Here is a 27,027-nt window from a genome sequence, read left to right on the forward strand (position 1 = left end):
TATAGTTGTAAAAAAAAAAAAGGATATTCTTTTATGTTTCTCAATCAATGAGTCTTGATTATTTCACTGTTCTCATTAACAATTTCATTTTGTTCCTGTAATAAAATCCAATTCAATTATCAACAATTAACTCACATGGTGATCAAAATATAAAATATAGATAAATCACAGAGCCAGACAGTGCTATTTTCATTTGATCACGGGAAGCAAAACTCTATTTTTAAGCAAGCCTCGCCGAATACCTCTCGGATACTGGATGGGTGTTCTTCGGTCCACTGAGCCTTGTTGCAATGAGACTGTTAGACCCTAGTAGGCTTTTTTCTTTGTTGGGTTTCGCCCTGTTATAGCTTATCTGAACTACTTCGGCCCTGCTTTCTCTTATCGCCGGTGCTCTGTTTAGTTGGATGGCCTTCATGGAGTTTTCAGATCATTTTTAATTGGTTTAAGGCTCTGGTCCATTACTCGTATTCCACTGACAAAGAATATTAAGTGGAGCCCATAAAAATGGCGACCATGGGATGTACACTTTTGATTATTATATCGGAAATAAAAAGACATGGATACTTAAAATTAAAAAAAAAATGTTTAATTGTAAAAACAGAGAAAACAAAAGTTTTTTTTTTCTCAATTACAAGGACAATTTTAGCCAATTTTTTGTCCATCTATAAATGAGAGACGAGAGAGACAAAGACAGAACCAAGTTTGTTCCACAAATATGCTTTTAATATTTCATAGTTTCAATCTTTTTTATTTTACTATTTTCGTATATATATATATATATGTATCAGTATTTTAATTTTTAAAAATTCCTTTTCAAAATATAATTGTATTAATAGTTTGGTTTTTTTCATTTTATTAAATTAATATGGAAAAATAAATCGCTCAAAATAATTAACCAAAGAGTGATTTTATTATAAAAACAAAATAAACATTTTTTTAATTTTCTAATTAACCAAAGAGTGATTTTATTATAAAATAAAATAGGTCCTTTTTTTAAATTTTCCAGGATCATGAAATAAAATGAATATTATTATTAGAAAAATAATATAATAATTGATATATACATAATATAGAGATACGAAAATTGGTCATGTTTTTAAAGAAATTAGATTTAACGATGAAGAGTTAAGGATTGACTGATAGCTAAAAACATGCATTTGTTATGAAGTTATTATCTTGCATTTTTCACCATGTTACATTTTAACTTTGTATTGGTGTAAATATTTTATTTAATATATGATTGGTTTAATTGTTTATTTTATTATTAAATATATTTGGATAAATGATTTAAGAATTGGGTAAATCATAATTTAATTATATTATCTTTTTAAAAATGAATCACTATAAATTTTTTCAACATAATTTTGATGAGTGAAGAAATTATCATTTAAAGTTAATTAAAAAAAATTAATGCTCATTATAAACTAAACTGAAAATAATAATCTCAATTTATTGTTCTAAATATTGCAAGATAGTAATATATATCTAAAGTAAAACAAATTTTTCTATATTATATTTTGTTTTATCCCTCATCAGTCTAATAAAGATATTTACTATGATCTCCGTCGTATGTTTCATCTCAGCCTCTTTGCTCGGAAATACCTATCTTTTCTATCCTGCACTCAAGCAGCTACGTTGATGATTGATGAATTCACATTATGAGCTTTTCATCTCTGGACCCTCTTTATGATTGCCTGCAAGAGCATTAAAAATAAGCCTACCGATACAGTCACTGCATACGCTGACATATATTACAAGAGTATTGATGTGGGGGATAGTAATTAACTTGTGTTTCATATATAGATGTACCTATGCAAGCCAATTTAGTGACAAGGAGCTGGAAATTTTCAGCACAAACAAGCTAAATATTGTTATTCTAATACGAACTCCGCCTGCAGGAGATGAACGCAGTCACAGAAAACTGAAGTATGCTAGTAGTTTAAACGTTAATAATCGAGTGATAGATAATCAACTAAAATTAAAAAAAAAAATCTCGGTTTGAATCATATCACTTGCATTTCTCGACTCATATATAAATATGCAATTAATTGGGGACTTCAAGTTGGCCAGTTCTCCTTTGTGATTTCGCTGTTAAAAATAGCAGTCTGCTGATAAATCGCGTCTAGAAATATATCTGTTATATAAAAAAATAAAAAATAATTCATTGAGTATGTATCCATTCATTATCATTAAAAAAAAAGGTACTTGCTCATTCAACGGACCGCAATGGTATGAACACTAGTGAGCAATGAGATTGTTTGGTCCCAAAAGTAAATGAGCTCGCAGCATGCCTGAATTACATATCTAAGGCTATGATTTTGTTGTTGATTTAGTAGCAGCTGGAGCCTGGCCCAGTTAATAAAGTGGTGTCGTCTCTACTTTTTTTTTTTGGGTATCCGGGCCAGCTTGCGCGCACCACGATTAATCCCATGAGTCCTGAAGTTAACGACCATGTCCAGTTAATAAAGTGGTGTCGTCTCTACTCTCTTTTAAGACACCGAGAAAGGGGAGATCAAAATGTCCCTGCCAAAATAAGCTGCCATACTTTGGACAAAAGCACCATGTCCGTATATCAACCACATCTCATTTTAGTTGGAGATGTTTTAGTTTTTACTGTTGAACCGGTAGCTCTCCTCTCCCTGAGAATAGGGTGCCCGTAACTAATAGGATCCAACAGTGAAACAAGGGATTTCTGCTATAGACTTGAGTAAATCAAGGAATATGGCTTCCGTTCTGAAACACATACAGAGAAGAAAATCGAGTAACATCGTGACCATATAATCTGAGTTACATAATTTGTATTCAGACAAACGGATTTTAGAGACAGGTTTTCAAATGATGAACTTCAAAGATATAGTATTTCGATTCTTCTCCCGCACCCGTGGTAAAAAAAAGAAAAGGAGGGATTAATTAATGGCATCGCCATTGATTTAACAGATACCAAAACGTTACTTAATTGCATTTTGCTTGATGGAATGATTTTCCTTTTCTGGGGGATTGATGGAATGATGTTGATGCCAAACGACTTGTGGAGTTTTCAAGAGCCAGTGTTAGGTTTAAATTTCATCATGGGGAGAGTTTGGTGAAGGTAGCCATTAGCAAACCCATCAAGGCAAGTCATTGCCTTCCACATAAATAGAAGCTATGAAGATTAATATTATTAGACCGTTTCTGATGTAGGAAGGAAATATAAAAATTAGTTTAAAATAGCTCACATACCAGAGGTTGGTTATGCAGACTAAACAAAAGAAGAAGAAAAAAACATTTTTTTAATAAAATTATCAGTGTTGTTTTTTACTGGCAGTAGCAGCCCTTTGAATACTAGAAAAACTATAAGTAAATAAAAACCATTGCACTTAAAAATAACTTAATTTTTAACCATTACATTAAAATTACCGACAAAATTTTCTATCAATAAATAATAAAGTTCTTGTCGGCCTTGATTAATGCTGACAGAACAGGAAATGAAAGACTACTATTGAGAAATATCTCATTGGGTTTTCTATTCTATATGTTGCTATAAATTCTATAAGTTTTACAAAAATTCCATATGAAACTTCTGATAGAAATCCCAATAGAAACACTGATATAATTATCTTTCCGTTGGATTTTTTTTTTTTTGAGTGTTATATGACCTCTTAGCTAACAATTACGTAATCACAATAAAACAAAAAAGCATCTTCAAAATTTAATTTATATAAATTTCATAATAAACAATACTAAATAGATCAGGCAAACCTATAAGTTTTTATAGTATGAAATTTAAATAGTAAATTCATATAAATAATTCACAACAATGAAATAGACATAATTTTATATATAAAGATTTTTATAACAAAATATATATGAATAACATAATAAATATTTTTAAAATAAAATATAAATAAATAACACATTAAAACTTCAAAAGCTACCATCAAATCAACAATATAAATATATAAATATACATAATATATCACATCAAAGATGTTGAAGAAGATGAAAAATTAAAAAAACCCTAAACCAGAAAGTCTAAAAAAGAAAATAAATAAATAAATTCATAGCTATATTTAGTTTAGCCCAATAAATCTTATTTTCTTGCAGGAGTTTGCTCTCATGTTATAAACAAAATACAGTAAACAAAATTCAAAACTTATAATATACTATCAACACAAAGTCAATTATTTATTACAATTCCAGTTCATATGTTTATGATAAAGTGTTTCCTTAAATTTTATATATATATTAAATGATAGTTTGGGCATCCACTAATTTTCTAGAAAGAGGACATATCTCTCTATCTTGAAAATAAGAAAACCAAAAGTCTGGTTTTAAGTTTTTTACAATCAAACGGTGAGAAGAAAGGACAACACCAAAATAGAAGAACAAAAAAATGCCAAAAAATTAAACCATCTTGACTAATTAGTGTACATTTCATCAATTGGTAACATCACAAGAACCAAGCAAAGCTTAATCTTCAATCAAGATTCCATTTCCAGACACAACCATAATTCCAGCTTTGAAATCTAAGCAATTAGGATTTATAACAACAATCCTTGTCCACCTAAAACCTTATACAATCTGCCTTCTACCAAGCATAATTAACTAATAAAGGATCCAAGTAGAGACCAAAAACCTTAGCAATACCACTTACAACATACTCAAATCTTCTGGCAAATGATCATCCCCATGAACGTTATTAAGATAAAACTTTAACACTCAAAAGGCATAAGTAGGAAGCAAGACAACACCATTAATTGAAGTTTACTTTCAACTCAACACAGGAGCTACCCAACGCTAATAATCAAAGACAATATAACAACTACATAATCATTGGCTTGGAAAGTAATGCGAAGGTCAACAAGACATGAAATCTACTTCCAAAAGATAACATGTCTGTACATTGATAACTCAATTTACATAACACCAACACACTCCTCCATCCCCACCAAACAAGCTCAGGATTCCAAAACCCCAATCATGGCATATTTGTGATCAAAATTGTATCATAGAAAGATAGCAATCCAGCATTTATCATGGGAATAACTTCAAATGAGGAGGAGAGGACCTTCGGTTTTAATTCCTTAATTTAAAAAATATTGATGGGATTTATGTCAACAATATTGCCGACAAGTTTCTTTCAAAAAAAAAAAAATTCCGTTGCCGTCCGTTCATGTCTGAAAATTATTAATGATATTTTTTGTTTCTAGTTTCATCGGTAAATCACGATGAAATATTTTTCTTTAGTATTTACGTTGTTTTTTCTTTTTAATTTTCTACTATTGTTCAAACTATTATCATAAATATTATTATGTAAAAGAAAAGCATTACAGTTTTAACTCTTACCTTAGTCTAGATCCAAACTATACCAAACATTGGAAAGTCTTGCTTTTTAATCCATGCTTTGATTATGACCGAAGGGACAACTTATCTAATCCCACTCAAAATTAAGGCAAAAGAATAGTTAATGAAAATTAAGTACAATGCAAACTTCACTAACAAACGAGGTTTCATGCAACACTTCTCTATCACTATGTTTTGAGTTTGTGATAATTTGCACCCAATAATCGATTCTAAATTCATTTATTTGGAGCAAACAAGTGTTCATATGCTCAGAATGCTTCTGTGCTTCGTCATATGTTTATTTATTTGGGCACGTGTGTGCGTTGTTGAAGCAGGAAGGTGAAGAGGTGAAGGAGTTAAGAAGAAACTATAATTCAATGTGAAAACCCTAAAATAAATGAAAGAAGAGGTCTCTATCAACTTTAAAACAAGTTGCACTGGTGAAAAAGACACGAGGGGTCCTCGTAAAGGAAACGCAAATGGGCAGTGTTCATGACTTCATGGCAACAAGGGAGACGAGGACAGAGGCTAGGGACCCCCTCCCGGCAATGCATGCTTCTATGGACGTGGCCTTTTCAAAAATGCAGCACAAAGCCATCTCCTTAGGGTAAAATCCGCCCACGAGCCGTAAGAGGTCTAAATTCACGGGCAACTTAGGCCATGTATATGAGATTATTATGTGTCCAAATATCATTGGCTAACTAACTATTCCTTTTGGACACATATTCAAGCTCAAATGGGACTAAGCCCATCTGATCACAGTCGTGATTAATTGAGAATCACGGGGCTCGTTTGCCTTGCCTCGGCCTCCTCCCTTAAAAAATACTCAAAAGACTTCGTTATGCATCTTGCTTGGAAGTCCTGCCAGAGCGGAACCTTCATGCTTAAACAATATTCATGTCTTTCTGTCACCGGACACAATAAACAAAAACAAATAGCGAGAGAGGAGAGAGAGGAGAGAGAGAGAGGAGAGGGGCGAGGAAAGGAAAGGCTCATGCTCATGCCAAAACATAAAGGTCAGCAAGAAAATATATACTCGAATATTATATATATGACAGTATATTACAAAATTATATATGGTCCTATTTAATAAGTTGCCCCTTCAATGATTTGCGCTTTATTAATTGTTTTTAACTTACACAACCTGGAAGGCAGTTCATGTATATATTGTAGTATGATTGGAAAGGAATAAATCACCTCTTCTGTTCATGGAGAACAACTGTAGAATGTGGGAATTGGGAGTATTAATTATCAATTCTTTTTTTTTCTAATTAAATGGTGGCTTTTGTCCATGCATTGTCATTTCTTTTAGCACACATGATTTTTTTATTTTTTTTTGAATGGTACATGTTCATTTGTTGAGATAATGTTTGATAATTTTACTAATTAATCGGTTCCCATATACAATCACTCGGCTTCTCAACTAAGTAGTGGCAAAAGGTTGATGTGAAATCAATCTCCTCCCCCTGGAGATCGAGACATTTTATCTATAAAAGTATTCGGGATACGTTCTTTAAGGTCGCAATTCTTGTTTAATCTATCCCTTTCCACGTAATAGTAATAATAATTAATTATTATTACTATTACTACAAAAAAAAAAAATTAGATTATTGAGCATAATTAATTATTATTACTATTACTACAAGAAAAAAAAAAGAAATTAGATTATTGACCTGCGAAAACAAGTAATAAAAAAATGTTAATATCTATACCGGTATTAAAAAAAATCTATCTAGAACCTCTTAATGAACACCTTATTTTTTTTTTTTAAAAAAATAGTTTTTATTCAATCATCATCTTAAGATATTATGGTAGTAATTTATTTTTAAAAAATATTTTTTATTTAGTTTTTAAAATTTATATTTTACATTTAAATATCAAAACAAATCAAAAACATAAAAAAATAATTTAAAAAAAATAAAAAAACATAGTTTGACTGCCACCGCGGGCACCTACCTGACATTTTTCACGAGAAGATATGAAATTAGTATGATAAAACTATCAAATCTTAGAAGCTAGCACCAGCAAATAATCAAGTTAATAAACGTGATTATTGGCGCAAACACCGGATATGGACCCTCGTGGTTCTAATAGGGAATCTGTATGCTTAATTAAAAAGCTGACTTTGGTCTAATCTAGTTTATGTTCAAATCTCTCTGTTTTCCAACGACACCCAAAATAAAATAACATTTTCCTCCCTCCATGCTATTATTCCTGAAAGAAATTAATCTTAAATCTTAAATATTATTCTGCAAATATGAAAACGTGCAAACTATTTAATGTTTGTTATTCCATTTTGAAATTACTCGATATTCTTTGAAACAATATTAATTCTTCCAAGAACTTGCACATAATCATCATGACGGATTCTAATTTTATGGGCAGAAAATAATGTTTATATTGGTTTCTAACAGTATCTCTTGCTCGTTAGCAAAATTATGAAGCTGCTCCTCGATCGTCTTTTCTTAGAACGGTTTTCATCACAACATTTATTTTATGATATGTTTTGTTCATATTAAAAATCTTTAAAAATCACTCTTCTCCAGAGAAAATTGAAGTAAAGAAAGAAAAAAACTTGAGCAAATGTGTAGCAGGTGACATTGTTTGCATGATAACTAGATATATAAACCATGTTTTATAAGAAATTAAATATTTTTATCTTTTATAAAAAGATTATACATGCAGATTTTTTTAATATATTTCTATAGTTTAAAAATCTAAGATTAAATAAAAAAATATATGTAATAAATCAAGAACTATATATAAAAATAAATAAATTGAAAGTCATTAACAATATCTTTCTTTTTTTTTTGTAATTAGGACAGACAATATGTTATCTACTCTAATTTTTTTTAAAATTAGATAATACATCATTTAATTTGTCTAGATTCTAGCCACTATGATAATTAGAAAATCAAAACTTGTACTTTTTACCTGAAATATCTATAAAACATTGCATGAACTGTTACAAATATGTTCATGGCCTCAAAAAATCTAAAAAAACACTTGAAAAACTAAAATTAACCCGAACTCATATATGTTTTTTATGAATTGTAAAGTTAAAAAAAAACTTTAATAAAAAATTTTCTCATCAAATTAAATCATTTAATATAATTATTATTTGTTTTTATGACCTAAATCGATGTCAACAATACTTTTCTGTTTTTACAGTTAAGATTCGGTAACCTCTCTCTCTCTTCTCTCAATAGTAACTAAAAATAATAATAAAAAAATTTTATGTAAAAATTAAATTAAAAAAATATTAAAACACTAGAATTATATAATTTACATGATTTTAAAAGGTTAAGGATTAAAATATTTTTTTTTTATGAAACTTATAGCTGCTATTTATATTTAATGTTTTTTTTATTTTGATTCTTTTTTTATTTTCAACTCTTCTATCTTTTAATAAAAAGTTAAAATTAATTGTTCTTAAGTTATGACTAAATCGCCAAATAAAAATTTAAAAAATATAAAATTTTGCATGTAATAACGTATGAAAAAATGAACAATAAAACCTGGCATAAAAAAACAGGTAACTTCGAGAGCAATACTTAATAATAGCAGGTGGGATTCCTGAGCCAAGATTCAAAAGCAACAGATAAAAAAAAATATCAATCCAGCGTACCAAGGAACATTGAAAAAACACGCAAGTTGCTTTGCAAGTTGCTTTTGAGAATTTGACTTCTAACAAATTTTCCCTTTGAAACATAATGGCAATAATTCTGTTTTCCCAGAACACGTTGGAGCCACCACATCATAAACAATGGATTACAGAGTTGTTAGGGTTCATATAAATTTTACGACGATAATAGAATAATTAGATACTTAATGGTGTTTTTTTTTAGTTTATTTAAATATATATATATATAATTAGAAGAGAAAAATTCTAAATAAAAATATTTTTATTATCTTTATGGTCATGAGTTTCATCTCTTTTTTTTTTGTCTGTTTTTTAAAATAAATATAGAAAATAACTAATATAATATAGTGTACGATATATAATATATTTAATTTTTTTTAAAAATGTTTTCATTTTTAATAAATGAACACCCATTTCAGTTTGTCATTGGAAATAGAAAAGTAAAATGGAAATGGAAACGAAAAAGGCTAAAATTCTCCAGTTCTCACTTCATCAGAGCCGTTGATCATTAATAGCACATGGTTTTAAGCAACTCCAGGTAAACACATCAATAAACCCTCCAGAGCTTCAATTTATCATCTGACGAACGATAAATATTCTTCATTTCCACAAATCACCCGGCTAATGCAATTATTAACACTAATGGCAGCAGAACTTCCACTAACATTTTTATAAAATGGGGCCCACAGCTCAGTCCATAAATTAAGAAAATTTAAATTTAAATCCCCTCCATCATTACCTACCGATTCTTGATTATCAACCGTTGGATTTTCATCCAGCAACCTGGAATTTAGATAACAAAGTGCCGTGGGAATACACATAAAAAATTACAGAATAAAAGACCGCCATTTAATTTAATTTTAAAGACAAAACAACATGCATTCTCTTTATCCAAAAAAAAAAAATCAAAACTTTCTCTTGGTTTCTTTTAATTTATCCACAGATAACAAGGTAAAAAGTTCTATTTGATATTGTGCTCTAATTATGTTTTTCAAAATTTTCAAGTTTTTTTAATTTTAAATTAATTTTTTAAATAAAAAACACTTTAAAAATTTATATTTACCAATTTACCAAATATAACCATAACCTCTCTTTCAATCTAAGTTTCTATCTTCTTCTTTTTTGTCCGCCTCCTCTGTCTAACTTTAAACATTCATAGCTGAAGTAATTTTGCTATTCATGGCCAGTTTCCAAATCTTATTAAACTGAGTACTAGTTGTAGGAGTTGTTTCCTTAAACAAAGCTTTCACTGTATTTTAGTAGTGCGACTGTGTCAAAGACTTCAACTTTCTTCTCTTTTGTAGTTTCTTAATAAAAAAACTCACATCTCTAATCAACTTGCTTCTTTTTCTTTTTCTTTTCTTCTTTTTTTGCTCTTTCCTGGTCACTGGGTTCATGAGTTCTTCTGGGTCTTTGTTTTTTTCATCCAACAAAGAGAGAGGAGTAGAGATTTCTTGTAGAGTACAAATGAGATCATATGTTTCCCTTCATCTTCTTTCTTTTGTTTCTCTAGTTCTTGTCGTAACCTGTGACTCCTTTGTCAGAGAAGAAGGTATGCATTTATCACTTTACTTCTTTTTTATAAATGCATTGTTTTTGCTGATAAAAAGAATATAAACTTGAATTATTATGGTTCCAAGAGTTGAGCTAGCTAGTTTCAGATGGCTGAATTGAGTGGTGTTAGTTATTATTCAATCAATGCGAAAACTTCAAGTCTCAAACTTGGCCTCTTTCTGCTATCCTTTCTACATTTACTTTGTGACTTAATACCATCAGTGGCCTTGGAAGTTATGTGATCTGAAATTAATGTACTGTGCATAAATTTTGGTTTTCGGTAATCCTATAGTCTAGTACTTTTCACTAAATGGAATTTATGGACTTCTGGACAGTTTCGGCACTTAAAACATTCAAGGAAGCTATATACGAAGACCCACATATGGTTTTGTCCAACTGGAATGGCTTAGATGCAGATCCTTGTGGTTGGTCTGGCATTTCCTGCTCTTCTGCTCGAGACCATGTTATAAAGATGTAAGATATGATCTATCAATTTATTTTTTTTGGTTCAGGGTTAGATGCGTTATAGTTTCTTCTGAAGTTAGATCCTGATGTGTGGTATATGTGTAGGTGCCTTTTATCGTTGAATGAAGTTTTACCATTTTTCTGTTGGAATTCTGGTTTTGCAGAAATATAACTGGGTACTCTTTAAGGGGATTTCTTGCCCCCGAATTGGGTCGGATCAAATTTTTGCAACAACTGTATGTTTCTTTCTTCGTCGTCTTCCATCTTTTTTCATCATATTGAAATAAATGCTTTTAGTTTATTTTATGCATTGTATTTAAGGCTTCTTTATCTTTTGGTGCTTGTTTGATATTTTGTAGAGTCTTGCACGGTAATAATCTGATTGGGGTTATACCAAAAGAATTGGGAATGTTGAAATACCTCCAGGTCTTGGATTTGGGAGCAAATCAATTAACGGGTCCTATTCCTCCAGAGATTGCAAATCTAACCAGTGTCAGGAAAATGTAAAAGAATCTTGTTATTGGGTTTTAACGATTGGACTGTAATGGTTGGCAATATTGAGTTCTCTCTTACTTTCTCATTTTATGTTGTGATAGAAACCTTCAGTCCAATGGGTTAACAGGAAGCTTGCCTCCTGAACTTGGCAATTTGAAGTACCTTCAAGAACTTTGGCTGGATAGGAATAGGCTTCATGGATCTGTTCCTGCTAGCAGTGGCTCAGATTTCACGTCCAGTGTGTATGGAATGTAAGTACAATTCTGAATGCACATCAGTTTTTGGTGCATTTTGCAAATTAACTGGTAGAATGAACAACACTATTCTTACTTAAGTAGGTTGTGCTAGAATGCTTGTGATTGCATAAGTTGAGAACAGTCACTAGGATGGGACGTAAACTCATCTTCGATCAGTTGAAACTCAGTTTTGATTCTTTAAATCTTTAACTTGAATTATTCACTCCTTTTTTTTGGTGCAATTAAATAATTCACTCCTGCTTCAGCTATGCTTCAAACACAAACTTAACTGGCCTGTGTCGAGCATCTGAATTAAAAGTGGCTGATTTCTCATACAACTTCTTTACTGGGAGCATTCCCAAGTGCTTGGGGTATCTTCCAAGGTACACTCTTAGCCTTCTCCTACTGGCATTTGGATGTCACATAAACTTATATTATGCACAACATATGCTATGCAGCACGAGCTTCCAAGGGAACTGCCTTCAGAACAAAGATCCAAGACAGCGTTCTTCTTCTCTTTGTGGTACGTGTGACATGGTTATCTTTCAGCCTTCAGGTTTCCGCTGCTGTATTTGTGGACTGTTGTATTGTTGTCAACATGTCTATGGACAATAATGTTTTGAAATGAAGAGCAATCCCCATGGATACGCAAAGTATGAGCATGTGGTTGTCTGTTTCAATGGGAATTGTTAACGCCTTTGTTTCACGGGAAATAATTTCTTAAAAATGACCTTTTTCAACTTTTCTATATTTATTTATCATTAAAAAAAGCTAACCGATAAAAATATTTTTCATTCAAAGAAAATTTAACTTTATTTTTAAAAAAATATTTTCATTTTATTTTAAATAGAAAATACTTTCCAGAAATTATAAAAAATTTAAAAATAACAAATTATTTACTAATTATATCAATTTAGTCTTCAAACTTTTTATTATTATATATTTTGTTTTAAATTCTTTTTTTTTAATTTCATCTCTTAAAATTTAATTTAATTTGATTTTTATATTAACTTTAATCCTTATTTTTTATGATTATTATTTACTTTTCTCTTATCATTTTTAAATTGAATTTTTTTATCTATCAAATTTGATACTCATTTTTTTTATTGTTATTTATTTTAATTAATTGAAATAATTTATGAAATTATGATTTTTTTAATTTTATTATCTTTCAATTTATTTATCTGTTAAATTTGATCTTTATTATTTTGATTATTTAAGGTAATTTATGAAATTAGATTTTTTTAATTTTATTTTCATTTAATTTTTCAATTTGTAAGATTTATTCCTCATTGTTTTAATAAATTTAAAAAAAATATTGATAATTTATTTTTCAACTTATTTTTCATGACATAGCTTTTAAAAATTATTTTTTAACTTATTTTTCATGATATTACCAAACATCAAAAAATAATTTATTTAAAAAAAATACTTTCTAAAAAAAATATTTTTTAACAAACAAATATCAACTAAATAATAGATACCTTGCCGTGCTAAAATTATGACGAGTTTGGTGTCTTGCAGTCCTCTTTCAGTCTGCTCCAAAATGAGCTTGGTGCGTGACATTCGAATCCTTAAGAGATTTTTTTAACAATATTGCCCCTCTCAAAAGCCCCATCTTCCACAATTCTATTCTTTTTTGAAAAAAAATCGAGGGGCGATTTTGAAGACCTAACCCAAATGCACGAGCTCTTATGCTCTCTTTAGTAACTGTATTTTCTTACTCAAGGCTTCAATTGGGATGGAGAGGGTATTGCTTTTGCTGTGTGATATGATTCATCAACCTATCATCCAATTGAACTTCGTAGTAACAGGTGTGCCTTTGGCCAGTAATAAATTATGGTGATTATACTGACTGATTAATTCCTTGTACAGATCGTGCTCCACCTGCCAGAACCCATCAAACAAGAAGCCCCAAGCACCAGCCTGCTGAAGATGTATCCAAGCAGCACCAGAGGGCATCAAAACCTGCCTGGCTTTTGGCTCTGGAAATAGTGACAGGAACCATGGTGGGCTGTCTCTTTCTAATTGCCTTCCTAACTGCTCTTCAGAGATGCAATAACAAATCTTCTCTCATAATCCCTTTGAAGAAATTATCGAGTCAGAAGGACCATGTGACTGTATACATAGGTTTGCTTCCATATTTCCAGACCTTTAGTTTATTCGGTGTTGTTTAACAGTGTTTTAGTAAGTTATTTGTGTTATCTTACTGTGTATATTTTTGCACAGATTCTGAGATGTTGAAAGATGTAGTGAGATTCAGCAGGCAGGAGCTTGAAGTGGCCTGTGAAGACTTCAGTAACATTATTGGCTCTTCTCCAGACAGTCTGGTTTACAAGGGCATCATGAAAGGTGGGCCTGAGATTGCAGTCATATCTCTCTGCATCAAAGAACAACACTGGACAGGCTATCTTGAACTCTATTTCCAAAGAGAGGTTAAGACTTGTTCCTTCTCACTGCAAATTTTATTGAAACAGACACTGAACAGCTACAAATGTAGAAGCTGAGGATTTTGGGATAGCCTTTCTGAGATCTTTCTTTATTAAATGTTAATCCAATTTAGGTGGCAGATTTGGCAAGATTAAATAACGAGAATACAGGAAAGTTACTGGGCTATTGTAAAGAGAGCACTCCGTTTACAAGGATGTTAGTTATTGAATATGCATCGAATGGGACCCTGTATGAGCACCTTCACTGTAAGTCGAGTTTCTTGCTTGGGATAATCAAACATTTTTAAGACGTTATATACTTGCTTAGAGTTGATCAAACAACCTGTATCAATGCAGATGGAGATGGATGCCAATTATCTTGGACACGCAGGATGAAAATTGTCACAGGCATTGCTCGTGGATTGAAGTACCTTCATACTGAACTCGAGCCACCATTTACTATATCCGAGTTAAATTCCAGTTCCGTATATCTCACAGAGGAATTTTCCCCAAAGGTACTCACTGATGCCTTGCTCTATTCTTCTAAAGAAGGGTTAAAAACTTGACACTTTTGACACGACACACACAAAAAAAAGAGCTTCTAAGTCAGTCAGCACTTCCTTTTTTGTATCATAGAAAAAATGGAATTGTGAATTCACCTCAGATTAGATAAATTGTTTTAGCTATGGTCACTGCTAGCTTATGTAACCCAAAAGAATCATATCAAACATTCTATCATTGTACTGTTATCTGAGAGGACTGGAAGATTTAAAGATGCTCTGGTAGCTTGGAAATCTGTGAACAGGATCGGTGACCTTAGCCACTCTTCATTCCGGTGTTTATTCATTGTTTTAAGCTTGTAAAATCTTTCAAGATGTGTCTGAAACTGTCTTCCGTTACCTGATATCTAGTAAATATCATTCCTGATTCTCTTTCTAGTTAATTTTGGTTCTCAAAACCTGTAACAAGTAACAATTTGTTATGATGGATGTCAAGCCCCTATAAAATTGTGGTCCTCAGAATTTCTTTTTGATTGTCCCTGCAGTTGGTTGATTTTGAAAGTTGGAAGAGTATTCTTGCAAGATCAGAGAAGAACTCAGGCTCGATAGGCAGCCAAGGTGCTATCTGTGTACTTCCACATTCTCTGGAGGGACGCCATCTTGATGTCCAAGGGAACATTTATGCTTTTGGTGTCCTTTTACTGGAAATAATCAGTGGAAGACCTCCATACTGCAAGGACAAAGGGCGCTTGGTAGATTGGGTGAGAAACCTCTTGTAGTTTAAACATTTGCAAATTTCTTTTCTTGGTAATCTCAAAGAAACAGTTATCTGGAAAAATCATTGCCCATATACGTGATAAAAAAACTTGATAACTTCTGTGTTCTATAGGCTAAGGACTTCCTAGAACTGCCAGAAGCAATGGCTTATGTGGTGGATCCCGAGTTGAAGCATTTCAGATTCGAAGACCTCAAAGTTATATGTGAAGTGGTAAACCTTTGCATCCATCCAGACCCCACCAAGCAGCCTTCCATGCAGGAGTTAAGTGCCATTTTAGAGAGCGGAATTGATACAACTATATCTGCTGACCTCAAGGCATCTTCTTTGGCATGGGCAGAGCTTGCGCTGGCATCATAATTGAGTTGGAGGCTTGAAGCTAACACACAGTAAATCAGGTTCATACAACTGCAATAGTCTTTTCTTTCCTTTACTTTTTTCTCACTTCAGTTTCATCTGAGGTCCTTGTAAATGTGTGCGTGCTAAAAACATAGAACTTCCTTTATGACAATAGCCTCATTGTATACCCTTGGATTATGAGTAAAGTTATGACCATAGCAAACTTTTAGTTCGAACTGCAGTCTGCATCGACCATTTCTTCTGCACCTGATTGTGTTCTCTGGTTATCATTTATTTTCATAAAACTCTGAAAATGAGTCAGATATGACTATGGAAGGAATGTTTCAATATACGAATGCACATATTAATGTGTAACATGCTGTATGTAGCATGATCAAAAGCAATTCCCAGAGAAAAACCATTTATATGGTATGTTCCCTAGTGCAAGATTCCTAAGCAATAAGGTGCTGGAGCCATAGGAAATGCCTCCTAGCCCTACTCATTGTTTTGCATCCCTGTCAGAGAATTGGAGACAATAAGAGGCAAATACAGGGATGCTTGTTTGTTTAACATCAATGACTCCAGGTATAAAAAGGATATGCATTTGCCATCCACCATTCGTATTAAATTTTCCCAGCAACTCTGATAAATGGTTGATTATGATAACTTTAGACACGGCAAACAAGTTGTTTCACCTGATCTTGCTGTCTTAAAACCTTGTTACAGACATCAAGCAAATGACAAACATCAGCAAGCACTGAAATAAAAGAAATATATTGGCAATTGACTTTAATGAAGGATTTATATATATATATATAAAAAAAAAAGATGAAACAGAAATTTTACCTAGCCGGAGATTCGATTGACCAGGCTGAAGAATTTATTAGCTAATCAATATAAATTTCTTTGAAGACCTAGAGTTCCATGCAAATCTATCTAATTCTTTGCTTCTTCGTGGGTCAACTTGGGTTCCAACCTTCTTGCCCTTTCAGAAATCAATTTTAATTAACAGTTGCATGAACAACAGAGGAACGACTCTACCATTCAAGCAATGTCTTTTAGGCAATTCTGAAAGCAAAACAGGCTGTCATCTTGGGTTGGTGAGGAAGACCGTTGTAGATGGGAAGCTATAGAGTGTGATACCATCATTGGGCATACTATCATGCTTGACCTCCAAAATCTGGCGTTTTGAAACACTATGTATATATATAAAGCATGAGAATATATTATAGCTGGTGACCTAAATCCTTCTGTCGAGTTGAAGCATCTAGATTGCTTGGATCTTAGATGGAATAACCATGCAAAGTGTCCCAGATTTTTATGGTTCAGTGAGAAGTCCAAGATATCACATCCTTCCTAGCTCGAGAGTTGCAGAATGGATTCTCATCGGCTTGGAAACCTCACAAACTTGGCTATCAATGAACTATCTGTGTATGACCGATCTGCAGTGGCTTTATAGCATTTCTTCCTTGAAATATATTGATACGAGGTCGAGCATGATAGAGCTTTCCTCTTAAGGTCCAGAGCTTACCAAACTCAGCTACACGGGCAACTCTGAACTTTGTGGCACCCTACTTCTAAAAGCTCGCGGAGAGAATGGCATGTCACGTGGGATTAATATTGGAATTGCATCTGGATTTGTCACCGTTTTCTCCGGGCTTTGGAGTGTTTGGTGTGCAAGAAATGTTGGCGGAGTAAGAGAACAGAAGGCGGTCACTTCTACGCAAAATCACACCATGCTACTAGTTCATTCCCGTCATTCTGTCCATTACTTTGGTTTTATGTTGGCACTATTTAAATACATGGATTTTTAGCTAACTTATCTTCTATAATAAAAATAAACCATGTACAAAATGCATGGTTAAAAGAAACAGGTTACGAATTTCATCAGTAGATTATTGCTTGAAAGTAATACACCAGTTATTGCTGGAAGAAATGAAGCTTGAGTATCATATCAATCGCACAGAACTACCAAAACCGTGCTCTTTCGGAGCACAAACTTTCAGTACATGACAATTATTAACTTCTCACTAAAGACTCAAACATAAATGTTGATAATCATTTCGCAAGCAGCAACTATAAAATAAACCACAGTAGACAACAAGTCCAAGTCAAATTAAATTAAAAAAAACAAAAACAAAAAAAGACAATCAAAAGCAACGTCAGTGCTTAGGACGAGCATAGTGATTGTCATTTGGATTCCTTTTCCCACTAAAAACTGCTAATGCTTGCCTTATGGGAGGCCGGAAAGGAGTTTTTTTATCAGTATGGTGGCCAAAGATGTCATCCCGAACCGAGAAGATGTCATCTCCCTACATGGTTAGATTTATATAAATTAGTCTGGAATTAATTAAACACAAGCAAGAAGATATATGCAAACAACAAAGAAGCCAACCTCCTTATTCACTTTCTTCTTCGTTTTAGGGTAGAGGAACTTTTGTGGTAGCTGATCCTCGCGCAGAATGAGATTCTTAGTGATGGCATCCCTCCCACCTTGTGGTGAAGGCAGTGAAAACTGCAAGGGGCAAAATGTCAAAGCATATATGGGCAGAAGGACTTCAAACAAATTAGTGGCAAAAAAAGAACATCCAACATGTCCAGTCCATGCACTTCTTACACACACACAACAGACACTGAACAACAGAAGGCATAATGGGCGGCTCTCATGCAAGCTTTCTAAGGTTCATGAAAAATCAATGAACACTCCTTGCACTATCACTGGAGAAGAATGTTGTGTGTGTGTGACAGTTTTGTGGGGCAGGAGCATGGATGCTAGCATGGTACAGATTTTCCAACATGATGCAAAGGATAAGAAGCCTTCCATGCATGGCCATGGAAAACCATCCCCAAGTAGAAATCACAGTCAGCCAAGTAATAGAACCCACAGAACAAGAAAGTACTATAAACCAATGGTCAGAAGCACAGACCAGAATAAGCTAAGCAATAAATGCAAGATGGAAACAACTGCATAAATGTATTATACATATCTCCCCAGAATTAAAACAAGGTACAAAGTGGATCTAAGATTTTCTACTGGTTGCTTGAATAGATTTCTTTATTTCCTTCCGTAGGAATATACTTACTTTTGTACCACGCAGAGTAATCCGTGGCCTATGATCAGCCAAAATAATTCCATTCTCACCAACTGTTACAGCAACCTTTCTTAAAGTGCCGCCATTTCCACACTTGGGACAAAATATCCTCCCAATTTCAGCTGTGACAGTATAGCAGGCATGGCATTTCAGTATCCACCTGCAAGTGCAGATGTCTTTAAAGATGGAATATAACCACAATGATCCAGTCAAGAAAGTAAAAGATAATTGGGAAACCAATACAAACATGAACAACAATTGTATACCTATGCAACTGGCGGATTTGATTTCCTCCAGGTGCCAGCAGTCGTAAGCCCATTTGCAGAAGTACATTCTGCATTGCAAAGTCACTAGTTACACAAGCTACACTTGACTCAGATAAGGATCTGACCATCCAGCTTTGCTCGCTATCATTATCATCTGAATATGATGCATCAACACTTTCGTGAATCTGGCTTGAGATCTCCAAGTGATCTGATTCTGCACTGGCAATATCAACTCTTCTCGTCTCAACATCAATGTTTTCAATGCGATCTAAGGTAGCTTCCATGTCCCTAGAATTGTTAATCTCTGTCTCTCCAGAAGTACTGTTCTCTCCTTTCTCACCTTGAGCAGCCTCCAGTGAACCTTCTTCCAGCCTCATTTGTTTTAAAATCAAGGAAACATCACCATCACAGTTCTTCACCTCTGTCATCATACTCTCCTCAGATATCACACTTTGATGTAACACTTGATCTGGGACACTAGCTACCTCAATAGTGCTGTCATCCATACTTTTCTCTAGATCTTGCTGGCTATCTTTCTCTAATAATACTTCATTAAATTCACGTCTACCTTTTCTTCTAAGATATCTTCTATGAGTACTTCGACTAACAGCAGGCATCCAATCACCAGCATTATCATCAAATTGTCCCTGCGATGCATCAATTCCACCTGCAACCATCTTTTTCCCTTCAAGATTTATGTCTTTTTTCTTGGGTGGAAATCTCCTGGGCTTCCTCGAACCATGTTCAACATCTTCAAAATTCTCGGAATTTGCTTCCCCTCCAGTCCCCATCGAACCATCTTCAGATTGGTCATCAGCAGGCATAACGTTCAAGCTTATGTCTTTTAAAGGAAGAATTTTCGAGCTGGGATCTATCCCATCTCCAGTTTCTTGTTCCAAAGCTTCCCATTCCTCCAAATTAGGAACATTAGAACCCCACCCTGGCATGTCCTTTTCAGGCAGCCTCTTCACATTGACTGTATGGACAGGGGGTGGCGCATCCCTAATATGTTTAGTCCCGTGAAGTTGCGTTTCCAATGTATATGTCAATGCAATGAGTTTAAGATCAACATCAGATAGAGTCTGTAGATCTCCAGTTGCTCTCGCAAACTTGATAACTGTCAAAGGTATATAAAACACATGAGACTAAACCCCAAGTTCGCTCCGTGACATATTTTCTTATAATACAGCTGCTCCCCTTTTCATTGCAAATTAATAGCAAATAATTACACAAGCAATCTAAACAGAAATCCATCAAATCATCCACTACTTTTCAAAATTGATGGGGGGGTTTTTACCTTTATTGAGGGAATCAGGGGAGGGTTCCCTGCAATCAATTGAGAAAGGAATGAAAGCAAGTCGATGGCGAGAAACAGGATCGCGAATCTCAGCGAGGACTTCAGGGACGGTGACGAACTTGTCGGCCAAGTTGTTGAGCTTCTCTCCACCCTGTATGATGGCGTTTGCATCAATAACCGCCACTGATATGCCGTGTGTCGACTTACAACTCTCCACATACAACTGGTCTTGCTGTTGCTGTGATGGTGCTGGCGGTGGTGGTGGTTGGTGGTTCTTTACTATGTTACTCCAGCATTGAGTAGTTGATGGAGGTGCTGGTGAGGGATTCTCCATCGTTACAGAGCTGAGGGAGGGAGAAGGGCATGAGATAAACCCTAGTCAGGGAGATTTTCAAGAACTTATAGAAAGGCAAACTACATCTTGGTTCTTCAAATATTATAATGGTTTAATCTGCTCCCTAATCTAATAGAAGTTTCAATTACACCATTAATTCGTTGTTTTTTATTATTATTATTTTATTTGCAGCTAATGATGTGATATTTAATGAAATCTCTGATAATTATAAAAAGAGAGCAGAAGCAGGCCTAAAAATAGCGGTGGAATGGATTTTTGAAGTCAATATAATACAAGTACAATGTACAGGTCTGGGTCTCCTACAGTAATGCTCCCCTTCTAAATTTATAAAATGTAATTTTTTTTATTCATTTAGTTTTTGTTTTTTAAGTTATTAAAGGGTGATTTGAGGTTGAAAATAGGTTTTTATAATATTTATTAGGTATTTTTAAATAAAAAAATTTAAAATAAATTTTTAAAATCTAAAAACAAGGATTTTAATTTTTTTTTTAAATCAGGTGACCGAACAGCAAATCACATATTACAGTGGATGTCGTGTAGCTCCCTTTTTTAAAATTAAAAATAAAAAATAGCTCGGCGATTGGGCCTGATGTTCTAGGCCCAGACGTGCTTAAGCTTTCTCATTCTACATTCATTGATTTACCCTCTCCTCCCCAGCCATCACCGAAAGGCAAGCACTTCCAGCGTAACAGGAACAACTGTGATCACCAAGGGAACAATGAAAAGAATATATTAATGAACAAACGTCACAACAACATGACAAGCTTTCAGAAAATTACAAAAAAGAACAAAATCATCTGGACACCTAATTAAAAATGGCTTCCCTACAATCGGGATTTTAATAAAAAATGGCTTCCCTACACTCGGGATTTTTTTGAACTTCCGTATTACTTTGTACAGATTGATTATTCATTCTTCCAAAGGAAACAACACTACATTCTCATTGCAGCACATCCCACTGCACAACTATACACAGTATATAGGTTCTGTATAAGATAATATCAAGAAAAAAATATTAGCTCTTTCTGGCATTCTTAAGATTTCGCAGGGTCATCACAAGCTGTTGTCTTTCTCCTTCTACCTCTGCAAACTTGAGACTTATTTCCGAATATCTCTCTTGCATCTCCTTCAGTTCATTTTCCATCGATTTGTTTCTCTCCTTCAATGTCACTAGTTCACTCAACAACCTCTCAGCATTGTGGTCTGTGTTATTGATACAGCAGGAGGCTTTTGGTTCTTGCTCTGCTGCAGTGGAATGATCGCTGGAATGAAACAGGAAAAGAATTCAATCACAATGTAGAAGAACAAGCTAGGACCAAAGCTAGAGCACAGAAACAGCTCAAATAGAACTACTGCTTCTTCCAAATCATACCTCTTGATTAACAATCTTGAATTCCCATTTTCTTTGCATGAACTGCTTGGATTTTCATCCGTCTTTCTATAATCTTCAGCTACATCACCATTTGAATTAACTCCAATGTCGTCGTCAGATACCTGCATTGAAGGATAAACATTTAAGATAAAGAAACAGTATTACGTTGCACATTTAATGAATTTAAAAGAAAAATATAGCAGTACCGTCTAGATAGACAACTGGTTAAAAAAAGATCATACATCACAAAAGGAACTTCATCTATCCCTTACGTAGTATAGAACTCGTGTATGCCTAGATGTTTGAGTAGCACAAACAGAACACAAAAACATATAATTCCCGATTCACATTATATTTACATATAATTGCTAACCTTTTGAGGTTGGTTATAGCAGAAAATTGCACTATTCTGGTTGAGTTCTTCCAATCTGCTAACCAACTCTTCAATTTTGTTTTGAAGATCCCTTTCCTTCTCTGCAAACGAACTTGCAGAGGCTTCTAAAGCAGTCTCCTTTAACTTAATTTGTCCCTGTCATACAAAATCAAGAAAGGGAGTATTCTCAAGTCTACCGCAATTGAACCAAATGAAGGACAGAATCATAAATCAGAGTGAACTAGAAATTGCCAAACCAAAAACTACGAGGGGAAGATCATAAACGAGCTTGTCCATCTTGACACACCAGTGACCGTTGTTATCACCAATACTTAATAATTTGGCCTTGCATTTTCTTGTTAAGACTATAAATTTACTGGAAAACTCAGAAACGAACATTTACCTCGAGCAATTTTATTTTCTCCCTCAGATTTGCCACCTCTTTAGAGCCATAAGGAACTGGAGCAGACTTGTTGTTTCTCAGATTAGTCTTTGTTCCTTCAGAAACTACTGAGCGTTTGCTGCTTTCCTTGATTTTCTTCTCCATGCTGTTCAAAGCATCTTCCTTCTTCTTCAGCTCGCTCTTTAACTGGACTAACTGCTTTCTAAGTTTTTCCTTTTCCAACTCATCCTCAAACACAGAATGTTTCAAGTTATCACACTGAGCTTTAAGCATTCCCACCTCTGATTGCAAGACATTCATTGCTGCTTCCTTCTCATCCTTGAGACATCTCATCCTATTTAACTCCACCAGTGACTTCTCTGCTTCCTTCTTCAACAAAGAAATTGTACCCACCAGTTCATCCTGTTCCATATCTCCCTTTTGTACCAGTGCTCCAGTGTGCTTAATTGATGTCTTCATTTGTTCCAGCTCTAAACTCATACTTTCTTTATGTTCTGCTTGCTTCAAAAGGTTATTGTTTTCTATTGCGAGCATTTCAAGCTCAGTTTTTAAGCCTTGGATTTCCTGGGATGAAGCCCCGGCACGTTCTTCATCCAGCTTCTTTAGCTGTTCAAGCACTCTGGATTTATCCTCAATTTCCATCATCATCTGTTCTATCTGATGCATTTTCAAATTCAGTTGGTTGGAAAGATCATGCAATTTTGACTCATAGCCATCCGTAATTGATTGGAGCTCCTCATTAGCTTTCTGAAGCATTTCTTCCAGTTGAACTTTCTGCATACGTAGTTCACTAGCTTCAGCAAGCGCTTTCATAGCTACCTTCTCGTTTGCATCAAAAGTCGATGCCATTTGCATGGACAGCCTTCTAAATTCTTCCTGCAGCTTCTCAGCTGCATTAGCATTTTTCAATCTTGTCTTCCGCATGGCTTCCTCGGCTTGAATGGCTCTCTTCTCCTGCTCAACTCTTGCACGTGTTACAGCCTCCAGATCAGCTTCAAACTCTTGGGCCTGCTTTTCCAATTCTTCCTCCAAGCTCTTGATATGGGTTTCTAGTTCCTTTATGGTGGCCAAAGAATCAAAGTTTTCCTCTGACTGCATCTTCAGTTCATTTTCTAAGCTCTCAATCTGAGCTTCTTGTTCGTTAATGTTGTGAAACAAAGGGGAGCATTCATACTGCATCTTCAGCTGTTCTTGCAGCTGACTTTGTTCTAATTTATATGACATGTCATGGTTCTCCTGCTTCAATATCTCATAATCAAGTGCAAGCTGCTCCATTTGCATCTCCAGCTCATCTCTATCTCTCCTGTAGATTTCTATTTCACTGCAGAGGTCCATAATCTTTTGCTCCAACAGATAAGTTTCTTTAGCATCCTTGTGCTCCTTAACAAGTTCTTCCAGTGCCTTTTGGTCTTCATCATCATCAGTCTCGCTTCTTGAGATAGCATTCTCATAGGATCTTGCTTTGTTGGAAAGGTCAGATGTTCCCTTACTTTTCTGCTCTAACATTTCATCAAGGTCTTTCACAGCAAGTATCAACTCAGCATTTGATTCCTGCGTTTTCTGCAGCTGTAGCCGGAGGTTGGAATTTAGGTCCTTCTCGTAATTTAGTTCTTGTCGAACTTCTTCAAGAAGAACCCATGGATCGCCACCTTCAAACTGCGATTTGTTTTTGCTTCTTGCCTCCTCCATGCATTTCTGAAATGCCTTGAGTTTCTCACACTCTGACTTGAGCATGTCTCGCTCCCCTTTTAATCCCAAGATTTCTCTAGAGAGATCCTGCCCCCTTTTGCTCTCTTTAATAATTTGCTTTCGCAGAGTTTGTATTTCCATCTCTGACACATCTGCCTGTCTTGACAACATAACAAGTTCAGCCTTCAGCTTTTCCATATCCATGTCTGACACCTGTTGAGATCTCTCTCTTGTAAGGTTGCCTTGAGAACTGTTTGTTGAGTCATCAGTACTTGTCCCATGATCAGAATCCGCTGACAACTCCCATTGCTGTTGCCGATGCTCTCCATAGTTTGCTGCAGGAGCATTTGGTTTTGACAGGTGAGGTGCTGAAGTCTGGGTTTGAGACGATAGAAAGCTAATGGGGTCCTGTAGCATGTTGTTTCTCAATCCAAGTTCTCGTGGGGTATTGAGCCCAGAGCTAGTTTCAGAACTTGACATTGTAATGTCAGATCCACTAGAAGTTCTGTCATTGACATTTAAATCAGCAGTGTGGGCACCATTAATAAGTGGTCCATCCTGTAGAACAATGAAAAGTGAACCCATCATATTTTCATCAACCATCTATAAAATTAGAGAAGTAGAAAACTAAAAGGGGGTTCAAAAGTTGCATGCTATTTAATTTTCCCAAATTTAGTGACGAGCTTTCTAATTTAAAAATCGTAAGAACTACAGAGATGATTTCTGGCACTAAACTTAAAACTTACTTTACTGGAATGACTATCAATACCCTCATCTATGTTACTATTGCTTAATAGGGTGTTCAATGTTCTGCTCTGGGATTTTACATTTGCATCTTCACCTTCCATCACTTCACTGCAAAAGATTTTAGAAAAGAAAGAAAAATCAAAATTCATTAACCCTTCAAAGAAAAATAAAGAAATTTGAAATATTTAACAATAGCAAGTGATATTTCATCTTTACCTTTGCTCAACATTTTCTTGCAGCCTCTGAATTGAAACCTATTGAAAACCAACAACTGAAGTTAAATTCTGAATTTCAATTACAACGTGAAAGTTCTCATCAATCCTATTGGCAAGGAAGGACTTATCACTTGTGGGAACTAAGAATTATATTGGAGACAGATATAAACAAACGAGACAGAGAGACAAGAGAACTCACATGCAATACCCCATTAGATTTTGAATTCTTGAAAGGAAGAGAAACTGTGGAAGCTTTAGTCGCCTCTGCATAATCAGCAAAATCTATTGAAACCTCTCCTACCAGACTATTTTTTGACGATCCCTACAAATATCCAAAAAGTCCGATCACATTGCAAACATTGAATAAGAAGTTGCTCAATAGAAGTAAAATTTTTAGGTAAAATTCCTTACAGTTGAGACCACAAAATGGTATATTCTCTCATTGATCTTCCCTGTTTTCACATCACGAATGTATTTCACTGTTTCGTGAACCGGATAGTCCCATCGACAACTTCCTTGTCTGAGTATACCCTTCTCTAAACTCACTGTTGGCTTCCCCGCATCTCCAGGAACCACAGATAAAACCAATGCATTCACATTCAGTTGCGGCAGCTACATTCACAGATCACCCACAAATTAAGAATCCTTAATTTGACATCAATCACATTTGACATCAATATTTCAGGACTCAAATTCTCCAATTAACTCAACATTGAATGAACTAAAATACATAAGGCTCGACTTGTTGACATTTTCTGGTTTCTTTATCAGGTTGTTCCTGATGCAGACTCTACCTTTCAAATTTCTCATTTTTCTTTCTCGAACTGAACCCATCACCAGGATTTCATTAAAAAAAAGAAAAAAAAAAGCTCAAATCTTTCACCGGAACAGCAGTTATCTATAAAGTTAGAACTGAAACAGTAAAAATATGAACTTCAATTCAAAATATTATATGTCAGAGATTGAAAAACAAAAGACAGTTACAAGTACAAAGTTAAACAAAAGTAGTATGTTTGCCGGTTGAAGTACCTGAGTTGCATGAAACTGCAACTTGAAGACGGTTTTGATCTTGTTCTTCTCGCCCCTCCATCTCGACGACCTGAACATTTTCTCCACCGGAAAATCCAGTCACTCAACGGGATTCCGGCCAAACTCGCCGGCGCATCACCAATGCGACCAAAATTTATAATATAATATACAGAGTCACGGTCAGTCAGTGTGAGTGTACAGGTGGGTAATGGTGCTGGTTTGTGAGTCCAATTGGAGACGGAAACGGAGTCCAAAGAGATCGGGTTGAGAAGCAAATGCAGATAGAGTGGAGATGGAAAGCAGGGGAGGCAGATAAAGAGGAAGAGAAAGAGGTGGCAGATCTACGAAGGAGGAGGCATGTGAGGTTTCTCTTTTTCTTCCAAGGATCCCTCTCTTTTGTAAGAACTGACACTCTTTTAGAAAGTCTTGAC

The 27,027-nt window shown here is 34.5% G+C and overlaps 3 protein-coding genes across 6 annotated transcripts; 1 reads left to right on the forward strand and 2 right to left on the reverse strand.

Annotated features, from left to right (window-relative positions):
- The first annotated feature begins 10,064 nt into the window (after nucleotides 1–10,064).
- Nucleotides 10,065–15,991, forward strand: LOC105124408 (probable LRR receptor-like serine/threonine-protein kinase At1g63430). The gene is made up of 13 exons (XM_011024425.1): nucleotides 10,065–10,517; nucleotides 10,855–10,993; nucleotides 11,149–11,220; nucleotides 11,344–11,487; nucleotides 11,581–11,730; nucleotides 11,982–12,098; nucleotides 12,174–12,238; nucleotides 13,591–13,845; nucleotides 13,945–14,150; nucleotides 14,279–14,411; nucleotides 14,502–14,659; nucleotides 15,190–15,405; nucleotides 15,534–15,991. The coding sequence occupies exons 1-13, from the start codon at nucleotides 10,361–10,363 to the stop codon at nucleotides 15,777–15,779; spliced, it is 2,058 nt and encodes a 685-aa protein (XP_011022727.1). The 5' UTR covers nucleotides 10,065–10,360; the 3' UTR covers nucleotides 15,780–15,991.
- A 1,669-nt stretch (nucleotides 15,992–17,660) lies between these two features.
- Nucleotides 17,661–20,794, reverse strand: LOC105124406 (RNA-binding NOB1-like protein). The gene is made up of 5 exons (XM_011024424.1): nucleotides 20,414–20,794; nucleotides 19,117–20,233; nucleotides 18,842–19,010; nucleotides 18,154–18,273; nucleotides 17,661–18,070 (listed from the first exon to the last, which is right to left on the reverse strand). The coding sequence occupies exons 1-5, from the start codon at nucleotides 20,745–20,747 to the stop codon at nucleotides 17,921–17,923; spliced, it is 1,890 nt and encodes a 629-aa protein (XP_011022726.1). The 5' UTR covers nucleotides 20,748–20,794; the 3' UTR covers nucleotides 17,661–17,920.
- A 675-nt stretch (nucleotides 20,795–21,469) lies between these two features.
- Nucleotides 21,470–27,027, reverse strand: LOC105124409 (myosin-11). 4 transcript variants are annotated; one of them, XR_842045.1, is made up of 10 exons: nucleotides 26,597–27,027; nucleotides 25,979–26,179; nucleotides 25,767–25,889; nucleotides 25,569–25,606; nucleotides 25,352–25,460; nucleotides 22,917–25,163; nucleotides 22,514–22,669; nucleotides 22,141–22,262; nucleotides 21,626–22,030; nucleotides 21,470–21,592 (listed from the first exon to the last, which is right to left on the reverse strand). XR_842045.1 is itself a non-coding variant. In XM_011024426.1 (9 exons), the coding sequence occupies exons 1-9, from the start codon at nucleotides 26,672–26,674 to the stop codon at nucleotides 21,784–21,786; spliced, it is 3,321 nt and encodes a 1,106-aa protein (XP_011022728.1). In that variant the 5' UTR covers nucleotides 26,675–27,027; the 3' UTR covers nucleotides 21,613–21,783. The 4 variants fall into 4 exon arrangements, 1 of the variants encoding a protein (XP_011022728.1); XR_842046.1 differs by having other exon boundaries at nucleotides 21,470–21,583; nucleotides 21,617–22,030; XM_011024426.1 differs by lacking the exon at nucleotides 21,470–21,592 and having other exon boundaries at nucleotides 21,613–22,030.

This window comes from Populus euphratica, unplaced genomic scaffold (assembly GCF_000495115.2).
Source record: "Populus euphratica unplaced genomic scaffold, PopEup_1.0 scaffold4.1, whole genome shotgun sequence".
NCBI classification, from domain to species: Eukaryota; Viridiplantae; Streptophyta; class Magnoliopsida; order Malpighiales; family Salicaceae; genus Populus; species Populus euphratica.